Raw genomic sequence first — 18886 nt, forward strand, 5'->3', positions numbered from 1 at the left:
TGCTACATAAAGTCTGAGAGCCAAGGATTTTATTGATGAGCCATAGCTTGTACTTCTAAAATTGTGTTAGAAACCAAATCTTTCATTTCTTTTTTATTCTACAAAGTACATGGTACGATGCTTTTTACATGCAATAACATAACCGAACTGGAGTATGTTAAATATACTTTGTTTTTATGGTGATGAAAAACGCAGACCAGGCAAACAAGCATCTTTTCTTGTTTATAGAATTTACTTTCTTGATTTTGTGTCTTACCTTTTGCACAATTATTATAATTGTTGTAAAACCTTCCAAACCTCTTGGATCCAGTAGAGCATTTGAGGTTATATTTGGTATTGAATTTTACTAGCTTATTACAATAACTTAAAACGTGCTTCTGTGACGTCTGACAGCAGCAATGATGGTGAAGGAATTTAATGAAAGGTAACATTGTGATACTTGTTGCAATATAAGGGACTGTAAGAATTGTTTTTTTGTAAGGGTTATGGCTTACGAAATGTGGACCATCAGCTGCGACTCAAGCGTGAGTGATGCAACAATGTGTTGTAAGATAATTTAATGTGAAGGTCAAAAAGGACTCTCAGAAACCAGATAGAGAAGCAAAGCCTCAGGTTCTAGGTTGGCATCCGATGGACAGGACTGACTGGCTGGGTGGCAGCACTCAGGTCTTATCTCCTTTCTGTGATCCATCCTGAGAGGCACCGAGTGACACCTGGGAATACACCCAGGATGGAGAGTGTGCTCTCCTCCTGCCCTGCCTGGAAGAGGAGGACGAGGAGGAGATAAATGCTGGCAGCCAGACAGATGCTGTGGTTGAACCCAGGGCTGACATCCAGCCTGTGTACTGTGGGATGAGCTGTGTCCCAGGGGACTTCGAGCCTGTCTGCCCACAGCTCTCGCATCCTGGGCTCCCAGGGCATGCTGAATGAGATCTTCCATAGAGGAACCCTTACGAATCAGACAGTTACCCTAAGGTAAGGGATAGAGGGAAGTCGAGTGCAGTGGGGATGGCTGCAGGGACTGAACCGGACCTCTCTTTCTGGAGGAATTGGAACAAGACCCTGGGAGGAAGGATAAAGGTGGGAAAAAAGGGAAGGCAGAGAAAGGAGAGCCTGACTTAGAGGCTTCAGCAACAGATTGGAGTTTGGAGACCACTGATAGAGATACATGACCTTGAGCAAATTATTTCATTTCTCTGAGTCTGTTTCCTTGTCTGTAAAATGGGTCTGATTATCTCCTACAACTGCTGTGAATATATGTGTGTGAGTGAGTATATGTATGTAGACAAATATATATATGTATAAATATACATATATATGCACATATATAGCCTTCTGCAAGCTTAAAGGGCATACATAAAAGGTTATTTTTATTAGAGAATAAGCTAAGTGGTACAGTGGCTACAGCACTGGGCTGGGAGTTAGGAAGATCTAAGTTCAAATTTGGTCTCACACTTAGTAACTGTGTGACCCTGGGCAAGTCATTTACCCTTTCTTTGCCTCAGTTTCCTTATCTGTAAAATAGGGTTAATAATAGCACCTACCTCTGATGGTTGTTTTGAGGATCAAATGAGATAATATTTGTAAAGCACGAGTATTGCCTGAATGTTTCTTTCCTTTCCTACCTTCCTATTGTCAGAGACAGTGATTTCTTTGAGGTAGAAAATTCCCATGTGGAAAACTTCTCCATCCTTTCGTTATCCATGTAATGTGTAATAAAATATCTTAAATAATAGTAATGTTACTGTAAAATTTGAGAAAAATTGGAAGCCTTGGCCAAAAACCTTCAAATTTTTTTCCACTTAAGAATTTTAAGAAATGGAAATAGACTTAGCACTCATTTTTACAAGTATCTCTCACAGCTCCAACGTCAGAGAGAGAGACAGAGAAGAGAGTGTAATCTGAGGGCCTTTGTTTTTCTATTATTTTAGTTCTAGTGATGGGGTGCTTGGGTGCTTGTACTTGGGCCCCAATTCTAAAATCACATTTCTCTTTAAAAATCACATTTCTTCCTCGCTTCAAAATACTATCTCAGGCAGTTTCTCTCCAGCCCAAGGACACAGGCTGCCCTAGTAACAACCGTTATCTCCCTTCCAGTTATAGTAGCCCAGATGCACCTCTAGAACTCATTAGACGTAGCCAGCTGCATACTGGCTTAATGGGCTGTGTACTGGGTCATGACATTTACTACTCACTGACCAATCATATATGTCCTAGACTTGGACATACCTATACTCCCTTACATTCATCTTGTCTAACAAGATATTGACGAGAGAAGCCTGGGTTTTCCTGGTCAGCCCTGACCATTGGTTGACTTAGTAACATTTCAGGCCTAAAACCACACCTCCAGGTTATTTCGTTGGGCTAGTTCCCAAAGAATTTTGGGTAAAATACCTGCGCAGTAGATATCAAAAGTGCATGTTCCTTTAAGAAATGACCACTCCTTAACCACTCCCTAAAACCACCCCAAAACACCTAATTAGCATATTTGGCAGAAGTGATACTATGGAATATCCTATATAAACTTTCCCTGTACTCCTTTAAAGGTTGCAGTTTCCATAAGAACTCTTGCCCGCTGAAAAGCGTAACAAATCTTTACCTTGACTTCAACAGTGCTTGAGTTCGAGAATTCTTCTCCAGACGACCTGCTCTTGGTACGCTGGTCTTTGTGGGAGTCTCACACCGCTTTCCAGCCCTCATCACTAACGTAAACTTTTTCTTTTAAACAAAACTGTAATAGGAAGACATTTCTCTCATGATATTGTTTGAGCAGTATCCTCTTGGTTCACTCTACACGTCAGCATGGGCTTCCAGAGCTCAGTTCAGCTGAGGGCCAGTTTTAATGTGGGTGGAGAAGACTGTTACTAGTTCAGGGTGATGTGAGGGATGCTAGGAAATTCAGACTGATGCCTGAAGTTCCAGTCAGGCATTTATTCTGTGCGAAGCATATGATCAGATGTCGAACTAAATAAAGGCTCAGAGTCCTCTGCCATTTTCACTAGAGACAGCCAGGTGGTGCTGTGGATACAGCGCTGTGCCTGGCATGGGGAAGATCTGAATTCAAGTTCCGCCTCAGACCCAGGCAAGTCACTTGAGCATTGTCTGCCTTCTCAGGCTTGCTACGCGGATAAAATGAGGTTTTTGTAAAGTACTTTTCAAACCTCAAAATGCTACACAGTTGCTAGCTATTATTAGTACTGCCTGCATTCAGGGCGCCTCCTTTCTTGGGAAGCATAACCTCGTGAGTGACTCACACTTGGAGAGCTCAATAGCAGGGAGCCGGTGGGTGCCCACTGGGGTGAAGATGCAGATATGATGGGACAGGACAGAAACAGGAGATGGGGGTAAACGTTCAGCTCTAAGAGGCTCTGATTGCTTTTGTGATTCTTCTCCACAGTTGTCCTGAGAGTCTTGAGTATGAGTACCAAGTGAGCACCACCCCACATGAAATCAGGCAAAAAAGACCTCCCCACCTCACCACACCTCACCAGCACGCTCTCCTCCCGCCTTCCACAGCACTGCTTGTAGACTTCCGGGACCACATTGTATGATCCTGGGCAAGTCATTTAACTGAGGCGTGTTTGCCTCAGTCTCTTTATCTGTAAAACGGGGATAATAAGAGCATCTACCTCACAGGTTATTGTGAAGATCAGTTGAGATATTATTTGTAAAGTGCTTAGAAGAGTGGCTGGCACATAGTAAGCCCTATATAAATGTTCACTATTTTTTTTAAGGAAGGAATAAATGCTTTGTTGGTTTGAGGTGAATTGATATGGGAAAGGCAACTATAATTTTTTTACATGTTCTTAAAAGCCAAAGGTGATTCAGAAACAAAGTTCATGTGAGTTTCAGTTTCTTTTTCCTTTTCCGTCATTCAGTGGAATAAAATATTGGGGAATTTTTTTTCTGACTTTTAAAATCTATTTCATACTTATGCATATCATCTTTTCAGGTTATCCTGAATTTGGGCACAGGCAAGAATAAACTTCGCTTTGACATACTTATGGAAAGAGTAAACAGAGTACTGCTGTCTCATTATTTCTCTTAAAGGTGACCCATTATGCTACATTATTTTTAAAATTTGTATTCAGTTTAAACTCAAGTGCAAAATGAGGAAAAAATTTCCATGTACACAACAGAATATAGAGAATTCAATATAAAACAATAAATTTCCATTTCAAACTGTTTATTTTTTTTGAAAACCTATGTTTCCCCAGCTTTTCTGGGCTTCCTTCTGTTTCCTTTTGTTCTCTGCTGTGCACTTTTTATTTTATTTCTCCCTTCCTCCCTCCCAACCTTGCCCTACTGAAGGCTCCAAGTAAACACATAAATATATATATACATATCTATATGCATATACACACATATACATATATGTACGTCAACGCTATACATATTTCTATTTGTCAGTCTTTTCCCTGGAAGTGACTAATAGCATCTTCCTTCATAAGTCCAAATCTTTCCATGTTTTTCTAAATCACCCAGCTCATCATTTCTTATATCCTAGTGGTAATTATAATAGATTATTTCTTAAGGCTCTCCCCCCAACTCCAAATCACCCATGGAATTAGAGAAATCAAGGCTGGCAGGGATAAAGAAAGCCTTGAAATCTTCTGGCACTGCGGCAGGGAGTTGAGAAGCTGTCTGTTGACCTTTCAGAACTAGCCCCTTATTAAAGGCATGGATATGTGAGAGCTGCCTTTACTTCCATGCTAAAAGAGGGAATGGTGGTGCAGAGGAGCCAAAGGTCATTTACATTTGGCTTATAACCTTTTGTGTGCTTTTCATTGAATACAGATACCTCCCACCCTACACGGAGGAACTTCCCTTATTCCCAGCCGTTCCTGTTTATCACGTGTTAGACGGACGTAATGAACGGGCCTAAGGAAAGCTGTCCTTCGGCTCTGCTAGTGGCTCTCCAGATTCTCTGCAATGAGGAAGAAGCGTGATAATCGCCTACCTCCCTGACCTGATGCACATCAAGACCCCTCACCGACATGGTTCCCAGTGTGGAAGGACTCACCAGGAGGTTTACACACACACAAACACGCCTGTTTCCTATCTGCATGTAGAGCTAAATGTCTCTCCTCCAAAGCTGTCTCCTCCCACCCTTCTAAAACTGTGGGAATGGTTCAGGAAATCTATCACCTTCAGCTTTGTATCCTGGTTTTGATCCTCATCCTAAAGTAAATACCCAACTGGAAAGATGAGTCTTTAGAAGAAAAAATGGAAAATCAATGCCAATTATAGGTGGCAAGAGAATTCAGAGGCTCTAGTAAGGAAACCTGCCTTCTCTGGTGCCCTTAACCTAATAACAGGATGTGTCATTAGCTTTCCTGGGAATACAGCTTTGGCTTATGGAGCAGTGGGGGGCAAGTATCCCACCAGACTGACCAAATCCACCCAGCAAGGCAGAGAGAGGGCAGATGCAACCATTGTATCACACTCAATGCCCATTAACTGCTAATGAACACTGACTTTATCTTTACACCTAAGATATGGGATATTTACTGTACTGTACAGACTAACTACTAGCCTGAACCCAGTGCCCATAAGAGGGAAGAGTTGTCAAATTAACCCTTTCCTCCCTTGCAGATGGATAGATTATTCCAGCTCCTTATTTTGGTGACTAGATCTCAAAATGCTGGTCTACAAGGAGATGCAACCTGCTCCTGTGCTGTTGTCTAGTGAGGTAAGATCAATTTGTACATACTTCTGCGTGTGCGTGTTGTCATCTCCCCTCTCCTCGACAGGAAGGAAGCTCACTGAGGGCAGGGGATGTTTCATTTTTGTGTTTGTATCCATAGAGCCTAGCACAGTGCCTGACACACAGTAGGCACTTAATAAGGGCAGTTGATGGAGTGTTGGATTTGGAAGCAAAAAGACCTGAGGGTAAACTCAGTCTTCTCGTTTTTTCAAATGGGGATAATAGGCCCTAGCTCTCAGGGTGGTTGTGAGAATACGAGGTCATCTTTGAAAAGCACTTTGCAAACTCTGAAAGCACTAGATAAATGCAGGTTGAAGGTGTCCTGAGTAGTTGGCTGCTTTTTACCAGCATGGCAGAAGGATGTCATTCTGACCCTAGCACCAGCCCTGGGCCTGGCCCACAGAAAACAATGAATAACTATTTGTGGAACTGAATTGAAGACCAGGAAACTGTACTCAGACAGGTAATGGCTTCTGTGCCCTTTTGATCTTGCCTCCTACTAGATATTCCGGGAAACAGAATTCTCATCCTCCCCTGTGCTGGAATTTGATTCACTGTCCCGACTGTGGACAGTGAACCTTAGAAATAGCTACATTTAGTTCACTACATCCTTGTACTATGACATTACACTAGGCAGGTAGGTAGGCAGATCACAGAAAACAAGCAATTATTAAGTGCTTACTATGTGCTGGACACTGTGCTAAGCCCTGGGGATACAAAAATAAGGAGGAGAAAAAAAAGAAAGACACAACCATTTCTAAAAATAAATTAAAAAGTAGAGAAAGGTGGCAGAAACTCTATGTTTTTAAAAAGTTTTTCTTTTTCCTCATCAGTTTAAAATAAACAGTAAACTGCCAACCCACTTCACTACAGAAGGTTTTGGCTATGCGAGGAGGTTGAGGCCCCGGATCTCAACCCCCTTCCCCTCACTGGAATCACTGTCTTTAAGACCTCCTTGGCTTTGGAGGAACCATTGATGCAGTGAGCACCACTGTCAGGACTCCTAGAATTCCTGGTTTGGGGAGAAAAAGAATTCTTCTGTTTAGTTAGTTATCAGTTCTGAGAGGAGCATCTCCCATTCTGGCTTAACTCTGGCAACATCACTTCAAGTGCAGAGAACTGGTGTCTTCACAGGGTAATGTCTGCTGTGTCACATACTCCCTTGAACTGTGGAGTTCTTCTTTAATACTATGATTATGTGGATGAAGGTGGTATGACAAGGAAGAGGGAGCAGGGATCATTGTGATGTGCTTGTTAAAACAAGAAGATTGTATTAGGTCCCCTCGCCCCAGTCAGGTGGCGCCATAGGGCACAGAGTACTGGGCCTGGGAGTCCGGAAGACTCCTCTTCCTGAGTTCAAATCTGGCTTCAGACACTTAGTAGTTGTGTGACCCTGGGCAAGTCACTTAACCCCATTTGCCTCAGTTTCCTCATCTATAAAATGAACTACAGAAGGAAATGACAAACCACTCCAGTCTCCTTGCCAAGAAAGTCCACAGTGGGATCAGGAAGAGTCAGAGGCGACTGAAAGCTACTGAACAACTCTTCTGATAGCTCTATCCACTTCTTAGCTTCCCTCCAAATCCCCATATTAAGGAATGCAGCATTTTTACGTAATAAGCTTCATTTTGTTATCTTATTCACATAAGGTTTTGTGCCTGTTCTTCATTCATTTTGCAGTTGTGTCTGGTAGTTTTCACTTTAGTTTAGGTCTTAATCAAGTTGTTCTTTATGAGTTTTCTTTTATAACATGAATGGTAAAGAAAGTCACTCCTTTTAACTGGCACAAAAAGATTAGAAGGTGCAATGCAGAGAGCTCAAGGACAGGTAAAAACAGTATTAACTAATTACTGATTGTTTTACTCAGTTTTAAAGCAATTAATCATAGCACCTAGGCTATAATTACTATATATTACATAACACTATACTACTGTATACTATATATTACATATGTATGTAATGAAGGAGAGAGTATATTTGAATAGCACCTTCTTTCTCTTTCTCTTATGTTGGGCTCTCCAAAAGGGTTACCCCAAGTTAAAGGTGACCTCTGGATCCTCAACCAATCGGAAAAACTGATAGTCCATAAGCCACCCCCAATGTGACTACATTTACTAGTCATTCAGCAGACACACACAATTGAAAACAAAGGCACTTAGTGAAATAAGATAAGAAAAGTAGCAACAGAATATTTTCCCCATAAACCTGAAGCGCACACTAAGGAAGGGGCACCTGTGTGGCTGGGGCACACAGTGGAGGCTGTGCTCATCCCTGAGATGCTGCAAGGCTTGCAGCTGTCCTGGTGAGGTTACTGCACTGCTGTAGGTGGGCCTGCTCCCCAGGGATATCAAGTGGCAAGTTGTCTGCAAGGTGGGTGAGTCACTACTCCACTGAGCACATCCTCTCTGCTAACTGTGACTGGGCTTCATTTGGAGTGCACAGGAAAGTTGTCTCTTGCTTCCCTCTAAGAAGCCTGAGCTCATTGCTTTCTTAGCTTAGAGCTCTTTTATTATCCAACTAGTCCTAAGAACCCTAAAGGACATTACAAATGTGCATAGATAGGTTCTCTTCCATTCGAAAATTTAATCAATTGGTTCTCCTCACTAAAAGGGATAGCTATTTTTTTATAAAGCAACATTAGATTTTGAAAAGGAAAATCATGTTTAATTTCTACAAAAACAGACCAGCCCACTAGCGTTAGCTGAGGGTCTGCACACGCCATAGGTTGCTGGGCATCTTATTTTACAACTTCTCTTATTTATCTTTGTGTAAAGGAGATAGGGTTACCCACACACTGGCATCTGTCACAGCACTTTGCTTCAGAATAGGCATTTAGCGTGTGCCAAGCTGGAGTGAATTCAGCCTTCTAATTCAAGACCTCTTCTGGTAATTTTTTAAATATTTAGTAAAGAGTTAGATTTCTGCCATCTCCTGTGGTAAGAAGGTATGCAGAAAATGCCAATATCTTGTCATTTAGCCTTTGACATAATTACATGTACTGGAGGAAGATATTACTATCTGAAAACTAATTAAGATAGCTAGATCCCACAGTGGATAGTGCTGGACTCAGTCAGGAAGAACTGATGTTGGGCAAGTTCCTTAACTTCTCTCTGCCTCGGTTTCCTCATCTGTAAAATGAGGATAATAATAGCACTTACCTCCCTGGGTTGTTGTGAGGATCAAATGAGATAATAATTGTAAAGCACTTTGTAAATCTTAAACACTATATAAATACTAGCTATTATTAATTGTTATTGAACAAGAATTCAGAATGAATGCAAGTAGTTTACTGTCTAGCAGGAGGTTTAGTTTTAAGTATGGACTCCTGGATTGGAGGTTTGGAGTAACAGGAATTTATAAAGGCATTGGAAATAATATTATATTTCTTCACTGCTGTGTGAGATTAATACTGTATTAATAATATGTTTGAGAATTAGACCACAACACTCAAACATTCTGGCTGTGTGACCTAGTACAAGTTACTTAAGCTCTTACTGCCTTCAGGTAATTCTCTAAGACTAGAAGTGGCTCCAATGGCCTTCATTTTCCGGTGTGACTCTTTGATAATAGGGTTGGTTTTTTTCTTTTCTTTAGGGCATCAAAGTTGAGAGTGCTCACCCAGATCAACCCTCACAATCCATTAGGGAACATTTACCCTGATAAAGTACTGAGACAATGCCTGGAGTTTGCACATAAGCTTGAGTTTCTAAGATTACACGTTTAAGCTAACCTTTGAAGAAGAATTAAGTAAAATAACATCATAATTGGTTAAGAGTGTGTAATATGTAAAACATGTAGAATTAGCTGGTGTACTTATTTAACTCAGGGAGGGAAAGTGTAAAAGGCAAGGTTAACAAAATATCAGTGGCCTAGCTTGAAAGCTGCCTCTTCCATAAAGTCTTCCCAAAAGTACGTAGCCCTCAAGCTGGGAGGGATCCATTTCTTCCTCTAAGCTTCCTCAGTACCTTCTCTTACAGCATTGTTTATATTCTACCTTGCATCACAGCTATTTGTGGAATAAGCAGGAAGTAGCAGAGCCTGGAGAAGAGGAGGCTTTGGGATTCTGTGATATCTGTCTTGGAGTATCTGAAAGATTGTTGTGGGAAAAGGATTAGCTTTGTTCTCTTGAGTCACAGAGGGTAGAACCAGGACAGTGGGTGGAAGATGCAGAGTTAAATTTAGACTCAAATGTCAGAAAAGACTTCCTAGGGATCAGAGTCATCCAAAAGGGTAGCTTCTCCCTCATTGCTGGTCTGGGAGAAGGAAGCTTCCATTAGGATGTAGGCTAAACTTTTTTTAAAATTTATTTTAGTTTTCAACATTCATTTCCACAAGATTTTGAGTTTCAAATTTTCTCCCCATTTCTCTCCTCCCTCCACCTCAAGACACTCTGCATTCTGATTATCCCTTCCCTCAATCTGCCCTCCCTTCTATCATATCCTTCCCTTCTCTTATCCCCCATCTCCTCTATTTTCTTGAAGGGCAAGATAGATTTCTATACCCCATTACCTGTATTTTTTATTTCCCAGGGGTATGTAAAAACAATTTTTAACATTCGTTTTTAAAACTTTTGAGTTCCAACTTCTCTCCCTTTCTCCCACCCATCCCCCCTAAGAAGGCAAACAATTCAATACATGTTATACATGTGTAGTTATGCAAGACTTCCATAAAAATCATGTTGTGAAATACTAACTATATTTCCCTCCATCCTATCCTGCCCCCCATTTCTTCTATTCTCTTTTGACTTTGTTCCTCCCCAAACGTATTTACTTCCAATTACCTTCTCCTCCCATTTGCCCTCCTTTGTATCATCCCCCTCACCCCACCCATCCCCTCCTCCCCTACTTTCCTGTGGTGTAAGACAGATTTTCATACCAAACTGTGAGTGTGCATGTTACTCCCTCCTTAAGCAAAATGTGATGAGAGTAAACTTCACTTATTCCCTCTCACCTTCCCCTTTTCCCCTCCATTGAAAGCCTTTTTCTTGCCTCTTTTTTTATTTAAATTTATTTATTTAACTTTTAACATTCATTTTCACAAAATTTTGGGTTACAAATTTTCTCCCCTTTTATCCCCTCCCCCCCCAAACACCAAGCATTCTAATTGCCCCTATGACCAATCTGCTCTCTCTTCTATCATCCCTCTCTGCCCTTGTCTCCGTCTTCTCTTTTGTCCTGTAGGGCGAGATAGCTTTCTATACCCCTTTACCTTTGTATTTCTTATTTATACATATATATATATATACATTTATACATATACATATATGTATACAAATACCTTTGTATTTCTTATTTCCTAGTGGCAAGAACATTACTCGACAGTTGATCCTAACACTTTGAGTTTCAACTTCTTTACCTCCCTCCCTCTCCACCCCTTCCCTTTGGAAGGCAAGCAATTCAATATAGGCCAAATCTGTGTAGTTTTGCAAATGACTTCCATAATAGTTGTGTTGTATAGGACTAACTATATTTCCCTCCATCCTATCCTGTCCCCCATTACTTCTATTCTCTTTTAATCCTATCCCTCCCCATGAGTGTCGACCTCGAATTGCACTCTCCTCCCCATGCCCTCCCTTCTATCATCCCCCCCACCCTGCTTGTCCCCTTATCCCCCACTTTCCTGTATTGTGAGATAGGTTTTCCTACCAAAATGAGTGTGCATTTTATTCTTTCCTTTAGTGGAATGTGATGAGAGTAGACTTCATGTTTTTCTCTCACCTCCCCTCTTTATCCCTCCACTAATGAGTCTTTTGCTTGCCTCTTTTATGAGAGATATTTTGCCCCATTCAATTTCTCCCTTTCTCCTCCCAATATATTTCTCTCTCACTGCTTGATTTCATTTTTTTTTTTTAAGATATGATCCCATCCTCTTCAATTCACTCTGTGCACTCTGTCTCTATGTATGTGTGCATGTGTGCATGTGTGTGTGTGTAATCCCACCCAGTACCCAGATACTGAAATGTTTCAAGAGTTACAAATATTGTCTTTCCATGTAGGAATGTAAACAGTTCAGCTTTAGTAAGTCCCTTATGACTTCTCTTTGCTGTTCACCTTTTCATGGTTCTCTTCATTCTTGTGTTTGAAAGTCAAATTTTCTTTTCAGCTCTGGTCTTTTCATCAAGAAAATTTGAAAATCCTCTATTTCATTGAAAGACCAATTTTTCCCCTGAAGTATTATACTCAGTTTTGCTGGGTAGGTGATTCTTGGTTTTAGTCCTAGTTCCTTTGACTTCTGGAATATCCTATTCCATGCCCTTTGATCCCTTAATGTAGAGGCTGCTAGATCTTGTGTTATCCTGATTGTATTTCCACCATACTTGAATTGTTTCTTTCTAGCTGCTTGCAATATTTTCTCCTTGACCTGGGAAGTCTGGAATTTGGCCACAATGTTCCTAGGAGTTTCTCTTTTTGGATCTCTTTCAGGCGGTGTTCTGTGGATTCCTTGAATATTTATTTTGCCCTCTGGTTCTAGAATCTCAGGGCAGTTTTCCTTGATAATTTCATGAAAGATGATGTCTAGGCTCTTCTTTTGATCATGGCTTTCAGGTAGCCCCATAATTTTTAAATTGTCTCTCCTGAATCTATTTTCCAGGTCTGTTGTTTTTCCAATGAGATATTTCACATTATCTTCCATTTTTCCATTCTTCTCTCTTTGTTCTGTGATATCTTGCTTTCTCAAAAAGTCATTAGCCTCCATCTGTGCCATTTTAATTTTGAAAGAACTATTTTCTTCAGTGAGCTTTTGAATTTCCTTTTCCATTTGGCTAATTCTGCTTTTGAAAGCATTCTTCTCCTCATTGGCTTTTTGAACCTCTTTTGCCAATTGAGTTAGGCTAGTTTTCAAGGTGTTAATTTCTTCAACATTTTTTTGGGTCTCCTTTAGCAGGGAGCTGATCTGCTTTTCATGCTTTTCTTTCATCTCTCTCATTTTTCTTCCCAGTTTTTCCTCCACCTCTCTAACTTGATTTTCAAAATTCTTTTTGAGCTTTTCCATGGCCTGAGCCCATGGGGTGGGCTGGGTCACAGAAGCCTTGATTTCTGTGTCTTTGCCTGATGGTAAGCATTGTTCTTCCTCATCAGCAAGGAAGGGAGGAAATGTCTGTTCTCCAAGAAAGTAACCTTCAATTGTCTTATTTCTTTTCCCTTTTCTGGGCATTTCCCCAGCCAGTGACTTGACCTCTGAATATTCTCCTCACACCCACCTCGCCTCCTGATCCTCCCAGCCAGCGTTTGGGGTCTGAGATTCAAATGCTGCTTCCAGCCTTAGGGCTTTTAGCGGGGGCAGGGCTGCTATTCAGTATGAGATTAAGTTCAGGTGCTGAGGTCTGGGCAGGGCTGCCTCTCAGGCTCAGTTCCCTCAGGGGGTTTATGCACAGACCTTCCACAATGGATTCAGGCTCCCGCCCGCTTGGGGAGCCCAGGTCTGCAGCCGCCTCTCAGCTTCTACCTCCCGGGGGGGCCTGAATTATGGGGGCACCCCACTCCCCTCTCGACCCGCCAAAGAGACTCTCTCACCAACCCCCGTCACCTGATCCCGTCCCTGAAGCCTGGTCGAATCTGTTTCTCTCGGTGCCGCCTCCGCGGCCGCAGCAGGTCTGGGCTGGGCTCCGCGTCTGCAGCGCGACAGATCTTTTGCGAGAGGTTTGCAGGTCCCTCTGTGGGTGGAGGGACCCGCGTGGCCGCTGGAGATCCCGTCCCTGAAGCCTGCTCGGATCTTTTCCTCTCAGTGCCGCAGCAGTGGCAGGGCTGCACTCAACTCCCAGTCCCGGCGCCCAGTACGCAGCGGGAAGGACCCCCCGCGAGAGGTTTGCAGGTCTCTCCGGAACAGAAATCTCCCTCACACCAATGTTCCGTGTCCTCTGGGTGCAGAATTTGCCGTGAGTTACTTCCTTGTAGCCATTCTATGTGTTGTGGGTTCAGAGCTACGTGTATGTGCATCTTTCTACTCCGCCATCTTGGCTCTGCCCCCCCCTTGCCTCTTTTATGTGAGATAATTTGCCCCATTCCATTTTTCCCTTTCTCCTTCCAATATATTCCTCTCACCACTTAATTTTATTTTTTTTAGATATCATCCCTTCCTATTCAACTTACTCTATGCCCTCTGTCTATATGTATATATAATCCCTCCAACCACCCAAATACTGAGAAAAGTCTCAAGAGTTACAAATATTATCTTTCCATGTAGGAATGTAAACAGTTCAACTTTAGTAAGTCCCTTATGATTTCTCTTTCCTGTTTACATTTTCAAGCTTCTCTTGATTCTTGTGTTTGAAAGTCAGATTTTCTATTCAGCTCTGGTCTTTTCATCAAGAATGCTTGAAAGTCCTCTATTTCATTGAATGACCATTTTTTTCCCCTGAAGTATTATAATCAGTTTTCCTGAGTAGGTGATTCTTGGTTTTAATCGCAGTTCCTCTGACTTCTGGAATATCATATTCCAAGTCCTTCGATCCCTTGATGTGGAAGCTGCTAGATCTTGTGTTATCCTGGTTGTATTTCCACAATACTCAAATTCTTTCTGGCTGCCTGCAATATTTTCTCCTTGACCTGGGAACTCTGGAATTTGGCTACAATATTCCTAGGAGTTTTTCTTTTGTGATCTCTTTCAGGAGGCAATCAGATTCTTTCAATATTTATTTTATCCTCTGGCTCTAGAATATCAGGGCAGTTTTCCTTGATAATTTCATGAAAGATGATGTCTAGGCTCTTTTTTTTGATCATGGCTTTCAGGTAGTCCCATAATTTTCAGACTGTCTCTCCAGGATCTATTTTCCAGGTCAGTTATTTTTCCAATGAGATTTCACATTGTTAGTTATTTTTTCATTCCTTTGGTCTTGTTTTATAATTTCCTGATTTTTCATAAAGTCATTAGATTCCATCTGCTCCATTCTAACTTTTAGGAAATTATTTTCTTCAGTGAGCTTTTGGACCTCCTTTTCCATCTGGCCAATTCTGCTTTTTAGGGCATTCTTCTCCTCATTGGCTTTTGGATCTCTTCTGCCATTTGGGTTAGCCTGTTCTTTAAAGTGTCATTTTCTTCAGCATTTTTTTGTGTCTCCTTTAGCAAGCAGTTGACCCGTTTTTCATAATTTTCTTGCATCACTCTCATTTTTCTTCCCAATTTTTGCTGTACTTCTCTTACTTGATTTTCAAAATCCTTTTTTAGCTTTTCCATAGCTGCAGACCAATTCATATTTTTCTTGGAGGCTTTGGATGGGGGAGCTTTGACTTTATTCTTCTCTTTGCATGGATCTTCCTTGTCACCAAAGTAAGATTCTATAGTCTGATTCTTTTTCCAGTTTTGCTCATTTCCCTAGCCATTTACTTTACTTTTGAGCTCTTTGTTAAGGTAGATCTCTGCTTCCGGGGTGGGGTGGAGGTGGTTGTACGGTCAGCTGCTCTATTCCCCCACAATCTGTGGGCCTAAAACTCCAGAAACAGTGGCTGCAGCTGCCCTTGTTGTTGTTGTGGCTACTGTGGGTTCCTTTGTCCCCTTCTCTATCTGCTGCCCTGGGGCTGGGGCCAGACCACTCCACTCTCCTGCACTGGTCCCATAGGCTTTTTCCACCGACCTTCCTCACTAACCTTCCATTTGTTCTCAGTGTTCTGGGGTCCTGAAGTCTGGAAACTGGCGCAGGTGCAAGAAATTCAATCTCCCCAAGGCCTGCTCAGGTCCTGTCTGTTGGCACAGACCACACCATGCTGGACTGCGCTGTTCTCCCAGCATGGTGTGATAAACACTTCCTGGTAACCTTCCAGGTTATCTTGGGCTGGAGATTTGCTTCACTCTGTCATTCTGTGTGATTTGCAGCTCCAGAATTTGTTTAGAGGGATTTTTTACAGGTATTTGGCTGGGCTTGGCGGGAGCGCTCTAGAAAGTCTGTGCTGATACTCTGTCATCTTGGCTCTCCTGTGGCTTGAACTTTTTAATCCCTTCATTCACAAGGTGGTTCCAACCTACCATTTTCCAGCCTCATTGGCCATTAAACCCTTTCCTTGCACTCCAGCTAAACTGATCTTCTGTCTATTCCTCGTACACACACACTCACCTAGAAATCTTAGATCATTCTAACAGCTTCCTGACTGGTCTCCCTCCCAGGTCTCTTAACTACTCCTGGCTAAGTAATACTCCTTAAGTACAGTTCTGGCCATGTGCCCCCTCAGCCATCCCCAGGAGCTTTCCATGTCCTCAAAAAAAAAAAAAAAAAAAAAAGAAGCTCCTCTGTTTACCACCTGGCTCCAACCTCCCTTTCCAGGATCATTGGACTATTCTCCCCCCCACATTCTGCAGTTCTACCCAAATTAAGTCTTTCCTCCTTCCTGCCACACCCCTGCATCTCATCTCTGCTGCTTTGCAGTGGTACTCTCTCATGCTTGGGATGCTCCCCCTCTTCCTTTAATATTTATGCAAATCAACATCCATCTTTAGCCCTAAGCCTTCCGGGATATCCCCACCTGTTTGTCCCATCCTCCTCAAGTTACCTGGTGTTACCATCATGCTTTCTTCAACCCTGGACCAGCCCATGACAACCCAGGGCATGATCCCTGTCTGCCCCTCCGACCCCACCCCCAGCATTTCAGCTCCTTTCTTAAGCTGAGCTAGTTTCCCCACTAGAATGGAAACTCCTTCAGTAGGGGCTGTGGTTTGTGTTTCTATTCTCGACACTTAGCACAGTGCCTGACAATAACTGCTTTATATAGTTACCTTAGTATGTATTGACATGTACTCGTTCTATATTGATGCCGTATTTATTTGTAAAGGTACTTGTTTTTTCTCCCAATATCATGTTAACTCCTTTCACACTGGGATTGTTTCATTCTCTGTACCTGCATCCCAAGATGGGACCCGGCACAAAGTAGGTACTTAATAATGCTTGTTGCTTGACAGATTGAGATGGCCAGGAAGTGACATGGAGGCCTGCTTCCCATTGAGATAAGGCAAAAGCTGAGTTGTGGAGCTGGGGCACTTGGAGCATAGCCCAGGGAGATCTGGTGGGGTAGGAAGAGGATGGGAACCATGGCTGGCAGTTCAGAAGTGGAGAACACCTATGTGTTGTACTGACTGTGTGATGATCCAAGTCATGAAAGGCTTAAAACGGAGAGGGCTGGGAAACTGCTGTTTTGCTCATTTATCAATCTCTGCATAAAAAATGTAAATGAAATACAAAGTAGCTTTGAAAAATATATTTTAATCCAAAAGTTTTAGGCATTAATATATCTCAATTATTTACAATGATATTTACAATGACTCACAACTACTCTGTGGAAGACATAAATAGAGTGCTAAAATACAATGACTTGTAAGACAATTACAGTCGATTCTACCAGACACAAGCCAAAGTGTGTGCAGGAAAGGGATAAAAAAACAGATGAATATGTTAAAACTTTTACATTTAAAAACATTTAAAACTAGGGGGATGAAATGTCACAAGCAGGAGGCTTCAATCAGAGCCAAAGGAAAGGCCCTTGTTGTATAGGCAGGCACACACAGGTTCCTCCCTGACTGCTTCACATCCTGGGGCTGAGTTCACTCTACTCTGACCCAGCTAGTATATCCATGAGAAATTTTTCTAAGATCCTTTTTTAAAGGATTATGATTTGGTCATATGGTACGCTGACAGCCTTTAGTATGATCTGGTAACAAGCAGCAGCTTTGAACATACTGAAGAGGTAGGGAATGCAGTCACCCTTTAAAAATGTTTCTCAGTAGGAGAAACTACCATCAACAACTAGCCAACTTAACCACTCCTGTGGCACTTTAAGGAATATCCAGGGTTGCCTGGAATAAGCAAAGAAAGGCATCAGCTCAAACTTTGTTGGAAAGCTTTTATAAAAATATCTAGTGTGCCCAGACTACTCCCCCAAAGCCCTTCTACTGTGATTCTAGCAGTAGACTATACTAGTTTTAGGTCCTATTTACAATTCAGTAATACATACTTAACATATATCACCATGGGATTTCCTATTTAATCTGTGTAGATATGGTTATGTTCATTTCACAGGGCATGGCACAGTGTCACTACTTTAAATATAACGAAATGTATATAGTTTTCTATTTGTTTTTATAACATATCTGTCAAACTAAGACTATGACTGAGGTCCAAGGACTGAGCATCAACTAAGTAATACTTTGAGATGGGAAGGTAGCATCTGCATCATCACACTGGTGGCAGGAATCTATCCTGTGAAAAGCAGAGGCTACCTCCATCCAAAGCTTCCTCTACTGTAAGAGAGCCTAGCTCAGCAAAGGACACCTATCCTAGTCTAGCCTAGTCTATATAGGTACTTCTTCAGAATAAATCTGAAAAGAGACTGATTACAAATTAGTAAAGAAAAAACTAACTTTGACCAAGAAGATACTATTTGCCTATTTGGTAATAATGAAAGGTTTTTTTAAAAAAGTTATTTCTTCAGCTAGCCAACGATTTCAGTAAGTTTACCACAGGACATCTTGTAATGGTGTGCATAGAGAACAGAGGAAAATTGAGTCTTAAAAAGTCATCCTAGACTACAAGTTGTTGGCAACTGTTTCCTTAATGGTTATTGCAGGAGTAGGCCCAACATGAGTCCATATGTACCCTTTCTCTGGTCTAGTGGGAACAGTAGGGAATGGTGAGGATCGAGACTTGAAATATTCTGAAGGTGCATGACAAACAAATTCCAAATATTCCATCTTCCTTGGAAGATCTTCTTCTGGTCCTATAAGAACCAGGGAAAGTTACACTTACAAAGAGATGATATGAGGTCGCTCTAACAATCAAAGTTCCTAGTTCATAGCTTACTGATGCTGATAGGGAAACCAGCCAACCATCCCTTCAAAAGGCCCCAAGGTACATGTGGGATCCATTCTGGGAGATGGAGGAACAGATGTTCCCTAGTTCTACATACAATGAAAAAAATGCAGACTAAATTCCTCTCAAACAAGAGAAGGCAGCAGTCAGTTGAATGAATTTGGGGGACCCTAAAGGTTAGCATTCTTGAGGCTCTTTCATGGATTGTCCTGAAAATCTTCTCTATAGTAAGGGCTTTGGAAAATATAAAAGTGCAGCTTATGTTACTTGGAGAAATCTTGTGCACACCTGTGTTTTAAACACTGTAGCTACTGTGCAATTAAAACTATGAAAAACTGAACTCCTCTATATGTGGATCAGACATTCATATTCTTTGTGCATAATGGAAG

At 41.7% G+C, this 18886-nt stretch overlaps 1 protein-coding gene and 1 long non-coding RNA gene across 4 annotated transcripts in view; one reads left to right on the forward strand and one right to left on the reverse strand.

Moving 5' to 3' along the window:
* Positions 1-18886, reverse strand: part of GATAD1 (GATA zinc finger domain containing 1) — a 34583-nt gene that overhangs the window by 11847 nt on the left and 3850 nt on the right. The window contains exon 5 of one of the 3 annotated variants that reach the window (XM_072651502.1): positions 16437-16845. The exons of 1 other annotated variant lie outside the window; for it this stretch is intronic. In XM_072651502.1, the coding sequence (XP_072507603.1) occupies positions 16832-16845 (14 nt within the window). In that variant the 3' untranslated portion in view covers positions 16437-16831. Of the gene's footprint in view, positions 1-16436; positions 16846-16875; positions 18406-18886 lie in introns of those variants that run through there. One more of the 3 variants, XM_072651500.1, reaches the window with a different exon arrangement.
* Positions 4063-16908, forward strand: LOC140532719 (uncharacterized). Its single transcript, XR_011976641.1, has 2 exons — positions 4063-5692; positions 16595-16908. It is a non-coding gene; the product is annotated as an uncharacterized lncRNA (long non-coding RNA).

The sequence above is a fragment of the Notamacropus eugenii genome, chromosome 3 (genome assembly GCF_028372415.1).
Source record: "Notamacropus eugenii isolate mMacEug1 chromosome 3, mMacEug1.pri_v2, whole genome shotgun sequence".
Classification (NCBI taxonomy): Eukaryota; Metazoa; Chordata; class Mammalia; order Diprotodontia; family Macropodidae; genus Notamacropus; species Notamacropus eugenii.